The sequence below is a fragment of the Chelonoidis abingdonii genome, chromosome 4 (genome assembly GCF_003597395.2).
Source record: "Chelonoidis abingdonii isolate Lonesome George chromosome 4, CheloAbing_2.0, whole genome shotgun sequence".
NCBI lineage: Eukaryota > Metazoa > Chordata > Testudines > Testudinidae > Chelonoidis > Chelonoidis abingdonii.
Genome location: NC_133772.1, coordinates 34,474,067 through 34,495,117, shown reverse-complemented (window position 1 = coordinate 34,495,117; position 21,051 = coordinate 34,474,067). Strand labels below are relative to the sequence as shown.

Here is a 21,051-nt window from a genome sequence, read left to right as displayed (position 1 = left end):
TTTTATTTCGGTACCTAATTCTTGCCACCACTGAACATTTTGGCCTAAATATCTGCAAGGGGTAAATGTGAGTAAATTAGATGAGAACAGTTTACAGTTCATGGCAGAACTTGCTGATCTCTGCAGAACTAGGTCATCTAAATTGTTAATGTTCTCTTTTGCTGGACGTTTACTAGGCAGTTGTCTAAAGGGTAAGGCTTTTCGCTGCACTGTTTGTTCTGGCGCTGTAGGGAGAAAACAGTCCTGTGTCTTTAAACAGGGAAGGGGAGGAGAAAGGAGGCTAGTTCTGAGCTGAGACAGGGGGACAGGAAATAGGTGAGGAAGTCCTGCCGGGGATTACGTGTAGAGAGTGAAACTTCTTGAATTTCATCAGCTTGTGGGGATTTGCCCACTCGAGAGGAAGAAAAGCTGATTATCATCCCAACGCAGCCGGTGCTGTAGGGTGAGCTCAGCATGCAAAATATTTCACTTGGCTGAAATCATGTCAGAGCAGGTTTTTTTGTCTTGTAAAGATCAGCGACATCTCCTCTTGCGAGAAAGGGGTGGGGGAGGTGCATCTCTGCTGAGGTCTCCAGAGTCCCTCCTGCAGGGGAGGAGAGGAGGTCTCAGGATTGCAGTCTTTCCTAAGTGTCTGGACCACAAAGGAGAGGACTGGTCTGCCATTCCCTCTGCTTTCCTGCTGTCTGCTTTCAGCAGCTGCGTGTGAGGGAGATGGAGACTGAGGAGGAACTTGGGTGGGGCATGAGACAGGAGAGAGAGTGAGTGTGTGTGTGACAGAAATGAAGAGTGAGTCTGACTGTAAGGTACAGGCTATAGATCAGAACTGTCCCATGGGGAGGCACACACCCCTCCCGCCTCCTTCCATCATCAGGAACAGCTGAGGAATCCACAGGAGCCACTAGCCTGCTGTAGGGCACAGAGTGGCCATGAGGGAGCCTGGGGGCTCTCTCCGTTTGCCGGGTGAAGACCCATTCCCAGTCCTACTTCAGCTGTTTTGAGACATCAGAGACTGGAATTGCTGAGGGCATCCTGTGGCTGTTCTTCCCCTAGGCTGCCCACAGGCTGTAAGAGGAGGAGGGTATCTTGGGCAGAGAAGGCAGATTTGGGGACTGGTGCTGAGGAGGGTGTTGCTAAGGAGGTTGTTTAGGGTGGAAATAGAAACCAAAGAAGGAGATAGCCAAGGTGCCCTCCTTTTCCCCAATCCCAAATCTGGATTTAAAACTTCCTTTGCAGGAAATTCAGGCAGCTATGAGACAGAGATCCAAAACCCCCACAGGAAAATTACTATGTGAATTACACAGCATAGATCACATGCTGTGACATCTATGGACACTGTAATATTAATAACTATTGAACAAAATACACGCCAGCCTTAACTCCATTTATACCAGTTTGTTTACACACATTACAGTCAGTGCATGGACTATATAAGACAGGATTTAAAAGCAATCCATGTATATTTCAGCCATTTTGGGATGGAGACTTTGGTTTGTGCCTACATCTCTGAGGCTCCCCTGAAGGAGCTACGTTATGTTATGGCTGGTGATCATGTGTCACTGTTACTTGGGTTGTGTTTCTTGGTGTGCCAATGGGCAGGGCCGGCGCTTCCATTAGGCGACCCTAGGCGGTCGTCTAGGGCACCAGGATTCAGGGGGCAGCATTTTGTGTGCTCCCCATAGGGCGCATGGGAGCTTCCGGTTCCACTCCCTTCATGCCGCCGAAGAAGGACCTTCTCCCGATGTGCCACGGAAAACAGCAGCAGGCAATTGAGCAGCTCAATGACTGCCACTGTCGCCTGCGGCATTTCAGTGGAGGGTTCTTCTTGGGCGGCACAATGGGAGCGGAACCGGAAGCTCCCGCGTGCCCCATGGGAAGCGCACAAAATGCTGCCCCCCGAATTCTGCCTAGGGCGCCAGAAACCCTGGTGCCGCTCCTGCCTGTGGGCTGCTGCTCTTGTGGGAGGGTGGAGTGGATCAAAGGGGGTGTGTTTTTTTGTTTCATAAATTCATAGACTTTTAAGGCCAGAGGGGACCATTAGATCATCTGGTCTTACACCATTTGTTTGATCAAAGCAAATCTTCCAGAGAGGCCTCCAGCCTTTATCTGAAGACTGCAGGAGATGGAGAATCCACCACTTCATCTGGTAGCTTGTTCCAATGGTTAATCACCCTTGCTGTTAGACACTTGTGCCTTATTTCTAACTTAAATGTATCTGGCTACAGTTTCCAACTGGTTCTTGCCATGATTTTGTCTGCTCTGTTATACAAGTATTTTCTGTGTGGAGTCAACTTTGGGAAAGAGGGAGCTCTATGGTCAGCCTGAGACTTTGCTCTCTGCCATGGACTTGGATTGAAGTCTGTTCTCTGGGAACTGGGTGTTGGTGCTGGGCTGAGATTCCTGGAAGAAGGGTTTGCTCCACCTTCTGTGTGACCGCCTCATGCCAGGACTGGTCTGCATGTGAAAATAAAACAAGTTACACTTAAAGCGCACCCAGATTTTGCATCATTTTCTTCTCTATTGGAAACTGACCTGTGAGATCCTGGACATCTGCTACCTTTTAGCAGAGAGATGATGCTGGTGTCTGAATTTGGACACTGGTGTCAGAAGTTGGGGCAAGAATAACAGCATAAGTCTGGATTATATTTCAAATCCGCACACCAAGAGAAATCATTATGGACCATTACTGATTTAATCAGTTCAGTGACAAGGTTTGGGAGGAGAAATCCAGCCCCAAAATCAATGTGCAATGCTGCTGTGCAGCCCCCTGAATCTATGGACTGGGCTAGTCCACAGTCCACCCATAATCGTTGCACAAGGGCTACTCAATCAGCATGTACAGGGTTTAAAGTAAGGGGGAATGGGAGGGAACTGAAAACAGAGGGCAAGCTCCGCCTTCTTGTCTGGTGAGCTGTTTCTCCTTCCTGTTTCAATATACTTTAGCTTCTGTACATCAGCATCTCTCAGAAGTTGGAATGTATTGCCTGCCTGGGATGGGTCTGCTATACAAGAGACTGATTCTCATCTTCTCCTGCACATCCCCTTCCTCCTGGCTTGCAAGGAAACACCCAGAGGGAACTGCGTACAGAGTGTTGCAGCAGAACATAGAGCATTGCTGTGAAGCAGGGTGTGACTGTCACACGTGCAGCTGGGACAAGATGTGTGTGGGACTTACGGGAAAGCCCAGAGAGGCTGAGCAGGGAGCTAGGGCAGATGGGTCCCAGTGGGAGATCCTGGCCTGAAAAGCTGCAGGTTCCTATTTGCTTGAATGAAGCCTGGGCTGCTGTGAGGAGGGCTCCCCAGGCACTAGGCCTGAAGAACCCTAAATCTAAAGTGGACTGTCCCAGGGACCCGAACAAGAACTACCATTGCTCACTTTGAACTATTCAAGCCTTTGTAGCTAGGGTATTTGTAGCCTTTCCCTTTCTTGTCAGCCCCGTAAAATACCCCTTCGCTTAGCTGTGTGTCTGAGTCGATATCGGGACCCACCGGGGCTAGCACCTACAAGGCCCAGATGCTGAAGTGCCTACTGTTCTTGTCTCTGAGTTGTGGTACACCTGGCACGCAACTGGTCCTCAGTGGGTTGGAGTGCCCCAGCACTGAGCAGCTGTACTAACTACATGCTAGTGTAAACATAGCCCGCTTTTAGATGGAAAGTGCTGGAAGGCCAGGGCTATATTTTCTAGCGCCCTGTATTTAAGGTTTGGAACGATGCTGAGAGGTCAGGAGGACACAGCTGGGATGAGCAGGATGTGGTCACTGTGGCATTTGATGCTCCTTGGAGATGCTCCAGCAGAGGGGCCTGTGAAAGTTCTTCATTTGTTTGCTGGAGCCTGGAAAAAGTTGAATAAAATGCTCCAGTTTGAAACAGCATCTGGCCTGGGAGTGTAACCCATCAGTACAAACTTACTGTCCCTACTACTGCCTCCCACCACAGAGCCCTCTTCATGGTGTACATATGTGTGGCTGTGGGAACTCAGCTAGCAGATGCCTGTGCAGGCTTAGCTGGGGCAGAAGGTAACTCTCCTCCTAGGAAAGCTCTTGGTCCTGAGATACGTTGATGATACGTTGGGGGTATTTCTAACGGCGTTCTGTGGGGATCCATTCTAGGCCTGACGTTCAATATTTTCATCAGTGACTTTGGAAGTGAATATAAAATCACTGCTGATTAAAAATTTGCAGATGGGCCAAAGATTGGAGTGGTGAATAATGATGAAGACAAGGCAGGCACACAGAGCGATCTGGGTTACTTGGTAAGCTACGTCCATTCAAGCAAAGGGCATTTTAATACAGCCAAATGCCAGTTTACACATCGTGGATCAAAGAGTGCAGCCATGCCTACAAAATGGGGGTGAGGGTCTGTATCCTGAAAGCAGTGACTCTGAGAAGGGTTTAGGGATCGTAGAGAACAGGCAACTCCACTCGAGCTCCTGGGGCAGTGCTGTAGCAAAAAGGGCTAATGTGAGTCTTGGATGTCTGAACAGGGAGGTGATTTTACCTGTGTGGTACTGGTGAGACTGATACTAGAATATTGTGCACAGTTCTGCTGTCCATACTTTTAAGAGGATTTTAAAAATTTGGAGAGGAGTCAGAGGAAGAGCCATAAAAATGATTTGAGGGTTCAGTGTATTTCGTTTAATTGAACAGATCAAGAGGTGACTTGATTATGGTGTTTAAAGTACCTTCACAGAGAGAAAATATCAGGCATTAAAGGATGCTAAACTAGCTCCAGAAAGCATAACAAAAACCAGTGGCTGGAAGTTAAATCCAGACAAATTTGAAGGAGAAATAAGGCACACATTTCTAACAGGGAAGGCGAGTAACCATTGGAACAAGGTGATAATGTTCCTTAACAGTAGGCCTCTATGGGCTTGGCTGGGGCCTGGGTCCAGTATAACTCCTCAGGCTAGGGTTAAGGTTACCAAAGGTAGGGATTCCTTGGGTCAGGTTAGGCCTGGGGCTGGTAGGACTCCCAAAGCTAGGGTTCTGGTTGCCATGGGTGGAGGTCCCTGGGCTACAGTTAGGAGTGCAGCTAGTAGGGATCCCCAGACTAGGGCTAAATTTACTACAGCTAGGGCTGCCTGGACTAGGGTTCAGGTTTCTATGTATAGGCCTCTCTAGGCTAGGTTTAGGCCTGTGGTGAGTAGGGCTTCCCAAGCTAGGATTAGGGTGACCAAAAAGTAAGGCTCCCTGGAGTCAGTTTAGGCCTGGTGTTGGTAGGAATCCTGGTTTTAGAGTTAGGATGAACTAGTTTAGGGGTCCCTGGAATCAGCTAACACGTTAGACTGTTAGGGAACCTTGGTCTGGGTTAGGGTTACAAAAGGTAGGGCTTCCTGTGATAGCATTAGGGTAAACAACGGTAGGTCTCTCCAGGCTAAATTTGGGCATGGGCCCACTAGGGCTTTCCAGGCTACTAAGAGTAGGGATCCTTGGGCTAGGATTAGGTCTGGCGCTTGTAGGGCTTCCTGGGATAGGGTTAGGGCTACTAACAGTAGGCATCTCCACAGTTGGTTTAGGGCTGTCTGTGTTAGAATTATGTGGATTAGGGATTGGGTCCCATAGGGATCCTCTGGATGGGGTAAGATTAAAAAGCACCTGGCTCCCTAGATTATAGTTGGGGTTACTAAGTGGTTCCCCAGGGTAGGATTAGGTTACTAAAGCTAAAGATCCCTGGGCTAGCTTTAGGCCTTTGGCCAGTAGGGATCGTCAATCTAGGGTTATGGTTACAAATGGTAGGCCTCTAAGGGTATGTTAGGCCTGGAATTGCCAGTGCTCCCTGATTACGGCTACTAAGGGTAGGGCTCTCTGTGCTACGGTTTGACCTGTGGCTAATATGTCTCTGCGGACTAGGTTTACATTACTAAGGGTTGGGTTCCGGGATAGAGTTAGGCTTAGAAAGAGTAGGTCTCTCTGGGCCAGGGCTGATAGGGTTCCCCAGGCTAGAACTGGGTTACAAGGGATAGGTTTCACTAGACCAGGGTTATTCCTGTGGCTGATAGAGCGCCTCAGGCTAGGGTTAGGCCTCAGTGGATAGCAGGGGGGCTGGGGTTTGGGTTAGAAAGGCTCCCAGGGCCAGACTTAGGCCTGGAGCTGGTAGGGCTCCTCATTTTAGTGTTACCAGGTATAGGGTTCTCTGGGCTAGGATTAGTTCTCAGACTGGTCGGGCTCCCTGAGCTAGGGTCAGGGACACAAAGTGTAGGGCTCCCCACTCTAGGGTTAGGCCTGGAGCCAGTCTGGCTCCCTGAGTTAGGTTTATGGTTGGAAAAGATAGGGCCTCTCAGCTGGGGTTAGGTCTGGGGGCTGTACGGTTTCCCGGGTTAGTGTTAAAGTTATGGAGATAGAGGTCTAGGAGCTAACGTTAGGCCTTAGGCTGGTAGAGCATCCCATGATACAGTTAGGCTTGTAAAGGGTACGGCTCCCCCAGCTAGGGTTAGGCCAGCATACGAGGTGGCAAAGTGCTTTATCTATCCAATTAGAGATGCCAGCGACATGGGTTTGGGGTGAGCCCCTTCCTTCCTTCAGAGAAAAGTGCCTAAGTCGGGTTTCAGGGAGGCACCTAACTCTGCTTAGAGATCCACGAATGGGAGTCAGGCAGTTCAGGCACCTGAGATCTTTCTTGGGGGAGTTAGTTAGGTGCCTGCCTTGCTCTATGTAAAACAGCCATAGGAGGAAGTGGTGCTGGTGGTGCTGTCTATCTCATAACTGTTAGGATAGTGGTTAGAGCACTTATCTGGGATATAGGAGACCCAGGTTCCTTTCCACTCTCTTTGTGAGAGGGGGAGTAAAGATTTGAACAGTGTGTCCCATCTATCAGGAGAACGCTCTAACTGCTGAGCTATGGGATATTCTGAGGGGGCTTTCTCTCTCTCTCTCCTCTTGAAGCTGTTCCACTGTGGATAAATAATGAGTGATTTGACCAGGGGGATTGGGACTGGGATCTCCAGTCTCCTAAGTGGGTGCCCTAACCACAGAGCCATCCACAGTTGCTCTCTCTGGCCCAATGACTGTTCCACTGTCAATACATACTTACATAGTCAATAGTGATTTTGGGTGCCCAATTTGAGACATTTGACAAGATCCTAATTTTCAGAAAGTGCTACCCTCTGAAAATCAGGACCCTCCAGTGTCTCCCAATTTAGGCTTTCAAAATCACTGGTTATTTTGAAAATCTTGTCCTTAAACCCTAAAAAAACCAGAATATTACAATTTCCTTTTTTGTGAAAGATATCTAGAAACCCTTCGCGTCCTGAGTACTGAGTGCAGATTCAGCTGTAGACAGGGCAGAATAGAGTGTCTGAAATCGTACTGTTCTTAAATAAGTGACTGTTCTGATGAGAGGATAGTCATATTTGCTCTAATGTGCTTTAAATTGCCTTTCTTTCTTTCAAAGTTTGGTCCTCAGTGGAATACATTTGTCTCCCAATATAATCTGATTTTTCTCTGGCTAAACATGGCAGCAGTGTCTGCTGTTGTCTGAAAGACCCTGACTTCATTTGTGGCAGAAGCTGGAATTTGTATTGTGAACGAGGCAGTTTATTATAAGAAGAAAAAAGATGGTGTCACAGTTAAGGAAGCTGCATATTGTCCTGGAAAGCTAGATTATATCCCTGCCTCTGCCAGAATTTCTTCTTGAGGCTAGCAAGTCATTTTAAATCAAAGTGCTCACAGCTGGCCATAAATTGTGTGTTCGTCATTTTCTGGGTGCATGAGGCACCTGGACCAGATTTACAGAAGTGCTCGGCACTCACAATTACATCTGAAGTCGACTGGAGCTGTACTTTGAATGCATGAAGTGCTGGAGAATGCTCTGTACTTTGGAAAAATCAGGCCCTAGATGTCCCAGGATGAACAACCAAAATTAATGGACACTCCTGACAGTCTAATCTCCCTGTGCTTCAGTTCCCCAGTTGTAAAATGAAGACAATAATAACCCCTCACCGCACCGGGAAATTGCAAAGATAAATTAATTCATGTTGGTTAATTCCTCAGATACGAAGTTGAGAGCACCATAGAAACATCCAGAAAGAAATTAATTCTGAATGGGGAGTGTTGCATAAGGGCTGAGGTCCCACATTGATTCAGCAGGATAAAAAGAAATACTAACTGGCTGCCCGTTCACGGAATGAGGCACAGGTCCCGTGGAAAGCCTAAAGACTGTATCGTGGTGCACTTGCCCAAGGGGGCAGGATTCAGGTGGCACAGTCAGCCTTTGTTCTGGCATTTCCTAATTTTTGGTTGCTTGACTTTGCAACCTTAATGTTCTTTAACATAGTTTTTTTTTGAGGTAGAAGAGCCATTTCTGAAGGAGATGTCCTGGGGAGTTTGTCTGCAGTAGGAGATTAAGCCGAGAGAGGGACCATAGCATCCATGTCATTGTTCTCAACAGATGGATGTCTCTAGGGCAACACTTGTGATATTCACTCTGCGTGCAGGGCTGATGCAAGCAAATCTAGGCCCCCCTGTGATCCCACTCATTTAGGGACATATATATAGTGGGTGAAAGACTATTTAAAGAGTAGTTATTGATGGCTTGCTGTCAGACTGGGTCGGTGTATCATAGGAGTCAGTCCTGGGTCCAGTACCAGTTAATATTTTCATTAATGACTTGGATAATGAAGTGGATGAAGTGCCTTATGAAATCTGTGGATGACACCACGGCTGGGTTGAGAACACTTTGGAGGACTGGATTAGAATTCAAAATCACTGTGCCAATTTGGAGAATTCATCTGAAATCAACAAGATGAAATTCAGTAAAGAGAAACACAAAGTACTGCACTTAGGAAGGATAAATCAAATGCATGGCTACAACATGGGAAATGACTGGCTACGTGGTAATGCTGCTTCATTTGGGGGTTACAGTGGAGCACAAATTGAATATCTGTCAACAATGTGATGCAGCTGAGAAAAAGGCTGTTTCTGGGGTGTATTAACAGGAATGTCATATGCAAACCATGAAGGAGGTAACTGTTCTGCTCTATTTGGCACTGGTGAGGCTTCAGATGGAGTCCTGTGAACAGCTGCGGGTGCCACATTTTAGGAAAGATGTGGATAAACCAGAGAGATTCCAGAGGAGAGCTACAAAAATGATAGGTCAGGTTTTCTAAACCTTTTATGAGGAAAGGTTAAAAAAACTCTGCATGTTTCAGGCTGGTCTATGCTGAAAAATTAGTTGACCTAGATACATTGCGTAGGGGTGTGACAAATCCACATCCCTGAGTAATGTAGTTAAGCCGACATAACCCCAGATGTAGACCAGCACTAGCTCAACGAAAGAATTCTTCCATCGACCTAGCTATCCTCTCTCAGGGAGGTGGATTTACTACAGCAACAGGGGACTCCTCTAGTCATTGTAGATAGTGTTTAAACTGAAGCACTGCAGCTGTGCTGCAGCTGTGCCACTGTATAATTTTAACTGTAGATGTAGTCTTCATCTTGAGAAAAGAAGGCTGGTGGGGGGGGGGCACCTGATAACAATCTTCAAATTGTTAAGGGCTGTTATAAAGAGGGCAGAGATCAATTGTACTCCCTGTCCACTGAAGGTAGGACAGGTAATAATGGGCTTAATCTGCAGCAAGGGGGATTTAGGTTAGATATTGGGAAAAGCTCTCTAACTGTAAGGGTTGTTAAACTCTGGAATAGCTTCCGGGGAGGTTGTGGAATCCTTGTTATTGGAGGTTTTGAAGAACAGATCAGACAAATGCTTGCAGGAATGATCTAGGTTTATTGGTCCTGCCTCAGTGCAGGGGGCTGGACTAGATGACCTCTCAAGATCCCTTTGCAGCCCTACATTTGTATGATTCTATGATATGGGCCACCTTGATGCATTCTTCTCAGACCCTGGGTCGTTTCCAAGACATGAACAGTCCTTTGGCCAGATCCGCAGCTGGTGTCAATGAGGGTGGTTCATTGACATCTACAGAGCTGCACTGACCTGCGTCTACAGAGGATCTGGTCCCTTGTCGTAAAACCAGGCAGAAACCACCCTCTGTATTTCCATCTTAAAAGGATTGGAGCTAGCGGATCCTTTGTCACCATTTTTCTCATTTCTCTGCTGAAATGAACAGCTGATGTCCTGTTTCCACTTTTCCATTGGAACGTGGGCTTCAGGGAGCTGCAAACGAATACAACAAACATGAGAAATTCTCAAAATAATAACACAAAGCCTCAAATGGTGCCAGGTATGGGGGTGTGAGTCAGTGGAGTGGGGGCTTTGCACCCTAAGTGGAGCTGCTTATTTGATCTTCGAGGGAATAACGGGGATTGCCCTAGAAAGATAGCGGTGATAAAGAATCTCACAGGGATTCATCAGAAATGCCTCCTCCCTTCCTCCATTTATCAAGCAGCAACTTCCTCCTGAGTCACTGTGAATGTGACTTGCAAAACTGTTTCAGGTTCACTTTTTCAGCTTATGATATTCCTGGCCCATGAAGGTCCACTTCTGCTTCCTTTATTTTTTTCCAAACCCCTCTTTCTCATGATGTTTTTAAATTAAAAATAGTGGCAATGTTCCACTTCAGAAAAATACGAGTGAGAAGGACTTAAGCCCCACCATCTGCGGAGATCGCTGCTATTTGAATATTAAGCAAATACTCAATTGTTCTCTCTTTGTATGTTGTTTGTTTTGATTAGACTTGCTACCTGCTTGGTTAAAGCTACTACATTATTTTCTCCCAACACAGAATATGAGGGAGGTGAAAAAAGATGAAGAAGTCCATGGAGTTTGTGCTGTCAATAGATCACCGAAAAAGTTGTGCCAGTTGTTGATGCCAAAGAGGTGTAACTAAAAGACAAACTTCCAGAAGGAATAAAAATCAAGAAAAGGTTTTATGTCTATAAAAAATCATCAGGAAGGTTTAGAACCTTACTTACTGTCCTATGAGGACTGTTCTAGAAATTCAAAAAGCTTTGAAGATTAGCTTTAACTGTAGATACTTTTGTTTTTCTTTGTTGTGGAATAAACTTTGAGCAAATTTCCTGTTCTTCTTTCTAGCTGCCCTGTGCATCTGTGGTTGAGCATCAAGAAGATTAAGAGGATCAGTTCTAATTAGGGACATCAGATGTTGTGTGTAGTAGCTTTCTGGTGAATGGTAAGTAAGTCACTCTCTTGGGATGGGCTAATTTTGATCAGAACTAGTTAGTTTATAGGTTCAGGTTATAGGGCCTGATCACTGTCAGAAATGACCACAGCTACCTTTCACCTGGTGTGCTCTGCTATGCAAAAAAACCTGAGGTCATCACAAGCTAGCACTGGGTCTCAGTAGATGGAGCCTGATTCCCCAGGGCTGTGATGTGTAGATTCCAGAGTGGTTGTTTTCTGAAATGTAATTAATTTAGGGCATCCCAACCTTGCATTTTGAAATTCATTTGGGTGATAATTACTATTGTTGTTATTATAGCACCTTTCATCCTAAAACCTCAACAGGCTTTACTAATGCTGGCTAAGCTGCACAACAGCCCTGTGAGTTAGAGGACTATGATTATCCCTATTCTACAGATGGAGAGACTGAGGCACAGAGAGACCAAATCCAATGAGTCATTTATGAGGAAGAGCACCCAGGAGTTATGTGCCCCAGTGATCTACTCTGGCCACTAGATTGCACTTGTTTTCTCTACTATATTACTTATTAATAAATGGACTTTTCATTATATTTTAGTTCATTTCCTGATATCCAGTGATGGGAAACCAAAGCAGCAGAATCAGTGACTTGCTTGTACATGCCCTCAACAACCTTACTCAGGGAGACTTCAAAAGATTTAAAGACAAACTATCACACTCTGCCCTTAAGGAGAAAGGTAACATCCCTCGAGATTGTCTGGACAATGCCAACAGGATAGATACTAAGAACCTCCTGATGAAATTCTATGGTGGAGAGGCTGCAGTAGATGTAACCATAGATGTTTTCACTCAGATCAATCTCCGAGATTCTGCTGCTAAACTCTGAGAAGGAAAAGAGAAAGGTAAGAAACCTATAGTCACTTTAAAACCTGGGAGTCTCCTCCTGGAATATGCCCCAGGCCAGCAGCAATAGGAGCAGAAGGAGAAACAACAAGCTGATGGCACAAATGCCAAATTCTAAATCTCGGCAGGAAGCCAGGGGACACTAAGCATGGACGCAAGTGGTGAGCCAGATGCTCTGACCTACTCCACTCCCTTTTCACCACACAGCTGTCATGAGGGGAGCAGACGTGGCCTGTATCTCTCCATCGGAGGATACCTTCAGTGTGGAGGAATTCCCAGTGGGTGGACAGCCAATATAGTGGTGCAGAGGGAGTGTCATGGGCAGAAGGTGGTGAGGAGGAGGAGTAACTAGAGTGTGTCCCCAGCTACGAGACTGTTCCTGGGGGGCCACTGGCAGTTGGTGTAAATTAGAACAAGGCCTGGGCTTCTCTATTAGAGGATCTGTAACTGGAAAATAATCCTGGTCTACTATATTATCACTAAACAGCTGATAGGCCCCATGGAACCTTTCTGGGGTTCCAGGCACAAACTTTATCTCCAAGGCTATTTTTCATTAAAGAAACAAATTCAGTGCAATACAAACAGCCAAGGAGCCAGCAAGCCTGGAGAGCTGTAATTCCAAAGGCTCCAGGCTGCTTTGCAGTGTCTCACAGAAGGGTAATAGCCAGTGCCAGTGGGGAGCCACTCTGTAGTGGAGCAGTGTTAAAATCCATGTGCTCAGTGATGGAGCTAAACTCAACCCTGTTACAGTCATTCCTGTTCCACTTCCCTGCATCCTATGGTACCAGTGGAGCTCAGCTGGGTTCGTTCTCCCTGGGGTCCCTGGGATGGAAGCTCCGGGGCTGGCAGTGAGGCTCTCCCTGGAGCCCTTTGGAATTCACTCCCCTGGACAGTCCCCCAGGGGGAGGGTTTAGCAGCCTCCGGAGCACAATGCAGGGAGCATTTTGTTGGTTTTGTCTGTGAGCTCTGTCAGGCAGGATTTGTCTTTTTCTTATGTGTATGCACAGAACCTAGTACAATGGGGCCCTGATCACCGATCGGGGCTCTAGATCCTACCAGAACATAGTAATATACTATAGGTTTTACTTTACTTTTAATGAGCATCTGTTAATAACTAAGTTTGGGGAATAAAATATCCTCTTCCCACCCCACAAGAGATAACATAGATTGTTTTCAAAGTTATTTTTGTAAAATAACATCTGATTGGGCAATGAGCATTATATGAGTAATTGAATATAGTAAATACTCTACTACCCTCCAAACCAGTAGTTCCATCTTGATTATAATGGTCCCAAATAAAAATCCCTCTGCTGCCCTCTGTGTCTGTCTTAGTTCCCTAGGTTTGGAAAGGCTCTCGTGAGCCATCTAGTCCAGCTCCTGTGCTAGGGCAGAATTGACATGGGCCCTTTAATTGTTCAGCCTAATCTTTTTAGAAATATGACTGCTTGAAAGGAGACTTGCTCTCTTTCGAAATGCGCCTGAATGCCTCTGCCCCGATTTATGTCGTTCTGTTTTCCTGATGATGTAGCCTGTTCACTATGTAGAGTGCAGGCCAATCCTGAGCAGAATCAGGCAGAGAGAGGTCACACAAACACAACGCCTCTTGCTGTATTCCACAAACAGAACTTCATAAAGTAGCTGATAACTACATGGGAAATTACCTAAGTATATTGGGTTCCGGCCTTTTCATTTGGATTCTTTGCTGGAACAAACACCTTTCCAGATCATACTTTTAGCACCGGGTTTCCTTATTATTTTCTAGTCTAGGGAATATCATGAAATCAGCAGTAAGGCTACCTACTGCCAAAGGCAACAGATTTCAATGGTTACTGTCTTAATAGCACTGGAGGTGAAGAGCATTCCCTAGGGTTTAATGGGCAGCAGCAAGCATCAGTCCCCAGGAAATTGCTGCTGAAATACTTTAAGACAAAACAAGACAAATGCACACAAAGGGTGGAGAAAAGGGTAGCAAAGGGAAAATGCAATCCCTCTCTCTGGTGCTGACTTTCACTTCCAGCATCGCTGCTGGAGACTCACAAGCTCAGCACATGGTCTGATCAGTCACTCCAAGACCCGGAAAATTTTTACCAGGGTCAGGCTGTTTAAGGCATTACCTTTATTTCCCTTTGTGGTTTGAACTCACAGCAATGTTCTAAAAGATGGAGTCATCTTGGCTGGCGAAGCCATGAACTTACTTGACAGTAGGTATAAAGGGAAAGACTGGGAAGGAAGATGATACACCAGGGAGGGGGTGACAGCAGGAACCCCAGGCTGACATGCCAGGTGGTGTTCAGGACTTAGCCAGTGGAGACAATGATGTCATTTGGGTCCCTCGCTCTGGCTCAGTCTGGTCAGGATGGCTTTCAGGCCCAGGATGATGAAGCTCCAAAGGTGTCATGGTGGATCACAGCAAATGACAAGGATGGCAGCCATAATGGAAAGATCAATATGTCTCACTGGCCTGTTTAGTGACATCCCTCTGCACCAAGATAAAGATGCTCGAAACAGGGAGCAACCTCATGCCAGCAAAATCAACTGACCACAATTCCATTTTGTCATTTCAGTTATAAACACTTCCTCCCTTCTCTAGGGTCTCTGTTGTCATGCCAACCTGTCCTTTACCAGGAGCTTTTCAGCACCAGTCTTCTAGACCGTAAACACTCCAGTTGTACCAGTGATTCTATTTTTAACTGGCTGACTTTTACAAACAATTCTATATAATGGGCTGAGTGGGACTCTTGTTACCTCTGGCAACTTCTAATACAGATGCGGGCACAATATCTCTTTGGGTCAGTATTGAGCCTGTGTACCAGCCTGGTGCCAGAGGATGTTCTGCTGCTAGGGACACCATCTCCTAAGCAAAGAAGATAACTGGAGAGGCATCCAATTGTGGTCAGTAAAGACACGGTGACATCTTTATTCAAACTCAAGTGCCTTGGGGAATTTCTAGTTTATAAAGTTACATTTTCTCCACCTAAATTCCCAGCACTGTTTCAATTGCACTTTGTACATTAACTTGTTGTATAGTGTTGCTATGCACTGATAAACAGTTGCCAGGTTTCTCCCAAGAGGGTAAAGTGTTCACCACAGTCCTTTCTCACACAAATCATTTCAGTGGGGCAATTTTATCAGAGTTAGGGCTGCAGAATCAGGCCCATAGTTAACTGATTTCTAGATTCTTTGAAGATAGGTGCAATATCAGTTTCAGGTACCATTATTATTTGTTTTATTGTAACAGATCAAGTCTTTTCTCTGAGCTTCTGGTTCAATATTTCTAATGCATCATGTACTGATTTAGGTTACAGGAAGAAGTATAAAGAAGATGTTAAAAACAAGTATGAAGTCATACAAAACATGACGAGTCTTACTACTGACAATGTGATTCTAAACAGAAGATATCCGAAGCTGATTATTCTAGATGATCCTCTTCATGCAAAGGAGAGAGAACATGAAATAATGGCCATGAGTAGGAGAGACAAAGAAATCAAGACTAAACAAGCTTGGTCTGTAGTTACGATAGACACCCTATTTACACGTGATAAACAAGGACAAACACCACAAATTGTTGTGCTTCTGGGAGCTGCAGGAATTGGGAAAACGATGACTACAAGAAAGATCATGTGCGATTGGGCAGCTGGAGAACTCTATAAGAAAAAATTTGATTATGTTTTCTACATAAACTGCAGAGAAACAAACCTTACTGAGAAGGGAAGTGTGGTTGACATGATTTTAAAAAATTGGCCAAATACAAATGCACCAGTTAATGAGATTTTGATGAATCCAGAAAAACTCTTGTTCATAATTGATGGTTTTGATGAACTGAGATTCTCTTTTGATCAGACAGAAAATATGTGCTCTGATCCCTGGGAGAAAAAGCCAGTGGAAATCATACTGAGCAGTTTATTCAGGAAAATGATTCTTCCCCAGTCCTACTTACTAATCACCTCAAGACCGACTGCTCTGGAGAAACTCTTGCAGTGTTTGGAATGTTCACGTTATGCAGAGATCCTGGGCTTTTCTGAAGCTGACAGGAAAGAATATTTCCACAAGTTCTTTGGAAACAAGAAACAAGCAAGACAAGCATTACAATTTGTGAAAGCAAATGACATTCTCTTCACTATGTGCTTTATTCCCATCATGTGTTGGATCATCTGCACTGTTGTGAAACAACAGCTTGAAAAAAGTGAGGATCTTGCACAAACTTCAAAGTCAGTCACTGGAGTGTACATGCTCTACATTTCCAGTTTAGTCAAGCCCCTCAGCAGCAATTTTAAGCAACACATGCAAGCTAACCTGAGGGGACTTTGTTCTTTAGCTGCTTATGGCATTTGGAAACGGAAGATACTGTTTGAGGAAGCAGAACTCAAAAAATTTGGCTTAAATCAAGCTGACTCTTTTCCCCTGTCTTCGAATAAGAACATTTTTCAAAAAGACATTGACTGTATGAATGCCTACAGCTTCATTCACTTAAGCTTTCAGGAGTTTTTTGCAGCTTTGTTTTATGTGCTGGAGGAAGATGAAGAAACAATGGAAGATTCAGAGACTCCCAAGAAAGATGTGAAAACATTATTAGAAAACTATGGAAACTCTGGAAATTACTTAATGTTAACAGTGCGATTCCTGTTTGGTCTCTTAAATGAAGAAATAATGCAAATCATGGAGGAAAAATTTTCCTGTAAAATTTCACCAAAAATTAAGCCAGATTTGCTGAAGTGGGTTCAAACAAACCAACAAAAATATTTACCTTTGTCCAATGTGCATCAGGAGACATGTCGTATTTATAACCTTGAGGAGTTTCACTGCATGTTTGAGATGTATGAAGAAAACTTTGTGAAAAGTGCATTGGATCATGTCATTGCACTAACGTTAGATTCAAATAAACTTACCCAAATGGATCAAATGGCTTTTTCATTCTGTGTAAAAAACTGTCATCAACTGGAGTCACTTTGCATATCTTACTGTACATTTGCTTTTGGAGACCATGAGGAAGATGTGCTTCCAAGACGACAGAAGTGGCTATATCAGTAAGTATCTCCTGAGTTCAAAAATCTGTAGTTTAATTAACAGATGAAACATTATTTTTCTTGCGTCTTGATAACTTTGCAAAGTCCATCATTGTGGCGCAACAACACTACAAAGAAGCAGGGAATGTTCATGCCCCTAGTGTAAAACTATGTTCTCCTCAATAAGGCATAAAAAATAAGTCATGATCTTTTTCAGATTCTCTTTATCCAAACTCATCTGTCCTTCCTGTTCTAAATTTCACTAAACACTGAATTTCAAGGTCAGGCATTTCTGCCTATACTCAGTTAATGTCTGAGAAAGAACATTCACCTTGCAGAACAGAACTCCCATAAACCCCTGCCTTTACACACAGTAGCTGGGTAAAACTAGTTGCTGATTTCCAGGTTGATAGTGGAAATTGCTCTTTCGTAGTTTGGGTGCTGTCCTCAGAGTTCTCAGTGCCCAGGAGCTGTTGGGACCAAATGACAGTGAGTTGCTCTGTCCTTGTCTGTCTTTTTAGGGTGGTATTCTCAGACTACTACAGTTGATTTGAGCAGTACCCTCATTGGCACTGTGTGCTGCAGGCATTCATCTCTGCTTTAAATCTAGTTGAACCACTTCAAGCAAAACTATAAGATTTCAATATTGCTATGAAATGGCCAAAGTGCAGAACAGCCCATAGTCAGTCTGTGCAGCACCTCAGCATGCAATAATCTGAGAATGGACCCCCAAGACTGTGAAGAAAATGTCCTGTGCTACTAAGAGGTTGTCTATTCTATACCAATGAAGCTATATTGGTAGAGTTCATCACTACAACACTGCCAGTGTAGAATCATAGATACAGAGAGCTGGAAGGGACCTTTAGGGGTCATCTAGTCCCTGTGCTGAGGCAGGACCAAATAAACCTAGGACCATCCCTGACAGGTGTTTGTCCAACCTCTCCTTGGAAACTTCCAAGATCTGTCACCCATTTCTGCACAATCAGTGCAACATCGTGCTTTTTTTCTCTTTTTTTTAACTGAAAGTGCCACCAAATACCCTGTAGCCTAGGGGAAGGTGCACTGAGATAGCAGCTAAGAGCGCAGGAGTCCTAATCCCCATCTTCTACTTGCTGCTCTAACAAAGGCCCTTAGGGGTGGTGAACTATCACTCATCCATTTCACAGCTAAGATAACTGAGGTTGGACAAGGCCAAAGCGGGCAGAGCTGGGAGTGGAACCCAGTAAGATGACAGACACTCATCTGCTTTGCAGGTGAAATGGGCCAAAATGTCTCCTTGTGTGATGCATGTCCACACAGCATAGATGTTTGTGCCTCTCCAGAGACTATGGCACATAGAAGTTTGAGTCGGTCACTGCATCTGTGGTAACAGTAGTGATACTTTAGGTCAAGGGTAGGTAATTATTTTTTGTCAATGTCCAAATTTCCTGGTCTAGGTCCAGACACCAGAGAAAATAATAAAAAGTATAATGATAATATGTAAATAAAAAGATTTTCAGAAAGCCTTTGACAAGGTCCCTCAGCAAAGGCTCTTAAGCAAAGTAAGCTGTCAGGGGATAAGAGGGAAGGTCCTCTCATGGATTGGTAACTGGTTAAAAGATAGGAAACAAAGGGTGGGAATGAATAGACAGTTTTCAGAACAGAGAGAGGTAAATAGTGGTGTCCCCCAGGGGTCTGTACTGGGACCAGTCTTGGTCAACATATTCGTAAATGACCTGGAAAAAAGGGTAAAGAATGAGGTGACAAAATTTGCAGATGATACAAAACTACTCATGATAGTTAAGTCCCAGGCAGACTGTGAAGAGCTACAAAAGGATCTCTCAAAACTAGGTGACTGGACAACAAAATGGCAGATGAAATTCAATGTTAATAAATGCAAAGTAATGCACATTGGAAAACATAATGCCAATGATACATATAAAATGACGGGGTATAAATTAGCTGTTACCACTTAAGAAAGAGATCTTGGAGTCATTGTAGATAGTTCTCGGGCAAACATTTCTCAATGTGCAGCGGCAGTCAAAAATTAAACAGATGTTTGGGATCAATTAAGAAAGGATAGAATAAAAGACAGAAGATATTCATATTGTCTCTATATAAGTCCTTTGGTATGCCCACATCTTGAATACAGTATGCAGATGTGGTTGCCCATCTCAAAAAAGATGTATTGGAATTTGAAAAGGTTTCAGAAAAGGGCAACAAAAATTATTAGGATATGGGAATGTCTTCCGCTATGAGGAGAGATTAATAAGACTTGGACTTTTTTAGCTGGTAAAAGAGATTAACTAAGGGGGATATGATTGGGGTCTATAACATCATGATGGTGTGGAGAAGGTGAATAGGGAAGTTCTGTTTACTCCTTCTCAATACCACAAGAACTAGGGTCCACCAAATGAATTAATAGGCAGCAGGTTTAAAACAAACGAAGTATTTTTTTTCACACAACACACAGTCAACCTGTGGAACTCCTTGCTAGAGGATGTTGTGAAGGCCAAGACTATAACAAGGTTCAAAAAAGAACTAGATAAGTTCATGGAAGATAGATCCATCAATGGCTATTAGCCAGGATGGGCAGGGATGGTGTCCCTAGCCTTTCTTTGCCAGAAGCTAGGAATGGGTGACAGGGAATGGATCACTCGATGATTACCTGTTCTGTTCATTCCCTCTGGGGCACCTGGCATTAGCGACTGTCGGAAGACAGGATCTTGGGCCAGATGGACCTTTGGTCTAACCCAGTATGGCCATTCTTATGTTCTTATATTCAAAAGCATCTGGCTGTCCGGATTTGGCCGGCAGTCTGGCTATTGACTACCACTGCCTTTAGGTCAAGTGGTACAAGCTCATGTTTTCAGAGAGAAATTACAGGTTTGCTCCCAGCGGACACCCAAAAAAACGGGTGGTGGTGTACTTAGATTTGCAGTACCTAAGTAGACTATAGTAGACCCAGACCCAGGAACAGAACCCAGTCTAACAACCCTGCCCCGCAGTGTTCTAATGCTAATCACACTTGGCTGCCGAGCTCTCTCTAACCATTCCTCATAGATAGGCTTGGCAGAATTTGATTTTTATCTTTGTATAGTTTTGATGGATAATATCAATGTTTATCTGTAAGCTTTTAAAATGTTCATCAGTTTAACTTTTCAGAGTTGCACAAATTATGTGTTTTAAGCATTTTTTTTTTTTTTTTTTTTTTAGATTTTGATCAATTTAAATGTTCAGAGTTATGGGAGTTATGAGAAGGGAGTTAGACCATAATTATTTAATGACAATAGATGGTGAGATTCAAAAAGTTAAACCTGTATAACCGTTGAAGCACATATTGTTAAAATCACATATCAAAATATACAGAGTAAATATCTTTAAATCAAACTCTGCAGCATTTTTCTTACTTTGCGTTTCTGTAAATTTCTATTATTATTGATGGAAATATTTTTCATTGGTTTGTGTGCGTAAGGTGAAATCAGTGTTGTTGTAGTGGTGTTGGTTCCAGGATATGAGAAAGACAAGGTGGGCGAGGTATTATGTTTTATTAAACCAACTTCTGTTGATGGAAGGGACAAGCTTTGACCTTCACACAGCACGTCACATCTGGGGAAGGTAGCCAGAGTATTGTAGCTGAAATACAAGTGGGGACAGATTGTCAAGCATAAGGGGTTCACATATGTTATAAGAGACCACTTCAAATGAAATGGGCAATTAACAGCCCTGTTGTTGTAGGACGGAGGTGGGTTAATAGGAGTAGAGTGTGTTACAAATTACTTTGAAGACCGATATAACCAGGGTGAAATTGATGTTTACTAACATTTACTGTTAAAAATCTAATCCTTCTATAAGCCTACCCATAGGAGTTAATGGTATTTCTTCCCCAAGAGTTTTTTTCCCTAGAACTGAGGTGGTAGAGGTCTGGGCTGTGAATCTTAAGGTTGTAATCGGGTGATAGCCATGTGGGAGAAAAATGTAAGTTAGTGTTAGGATCCTGGATTAATTGTTGAAATGATTTTTCTGTTGCAAAATATGATATTTGGAGGTGAATTTGGGATGTTGTTTATAATTATTTGCTGTATCTTAAGTGTATTTTAGTTAACAAGTGTT

General features: G+C 44.1%; 1 protein-coding gene across 3 annotated transcripts in view; it reads left to right on the top strand.

The window, feature by feature from the left end:
• The first annotated feature begins 320 nt into the window (after window positions 1-320).
• Window positions 321-21,051, top strand: part of LOC116833099 (NACHT, LRR and PYD domains-containing protein 3-like) — a 56,792-nt gene continuing 36,061 nt past the window's right edge. For all 3 annotated transcript variants that reach the window (XM_075065038.1, XM_075065039.1, XM_075065037.1), the window contains exons 1-4: window positions 321-442; window positions 10,988-11,084; window positions 11,652-11,955; window positions 15,255-16,980. In XM_075065038.1, the coding sequence (XP_074921139.1) occupies window positions 15,311-16,980 (1,670 nt within the window). In that variant the 5' untranslated portion in view covers window positions 321-442; window positions 10,988-11,084; window positions 11,652-11,955; window positions 15,255-15,310. The remainder of the gene's footprint in view (window positions 443-10,987; window positions 11,085-11,651; window positions 11,956-15,254; window positions 16,981-21,051) is intronic.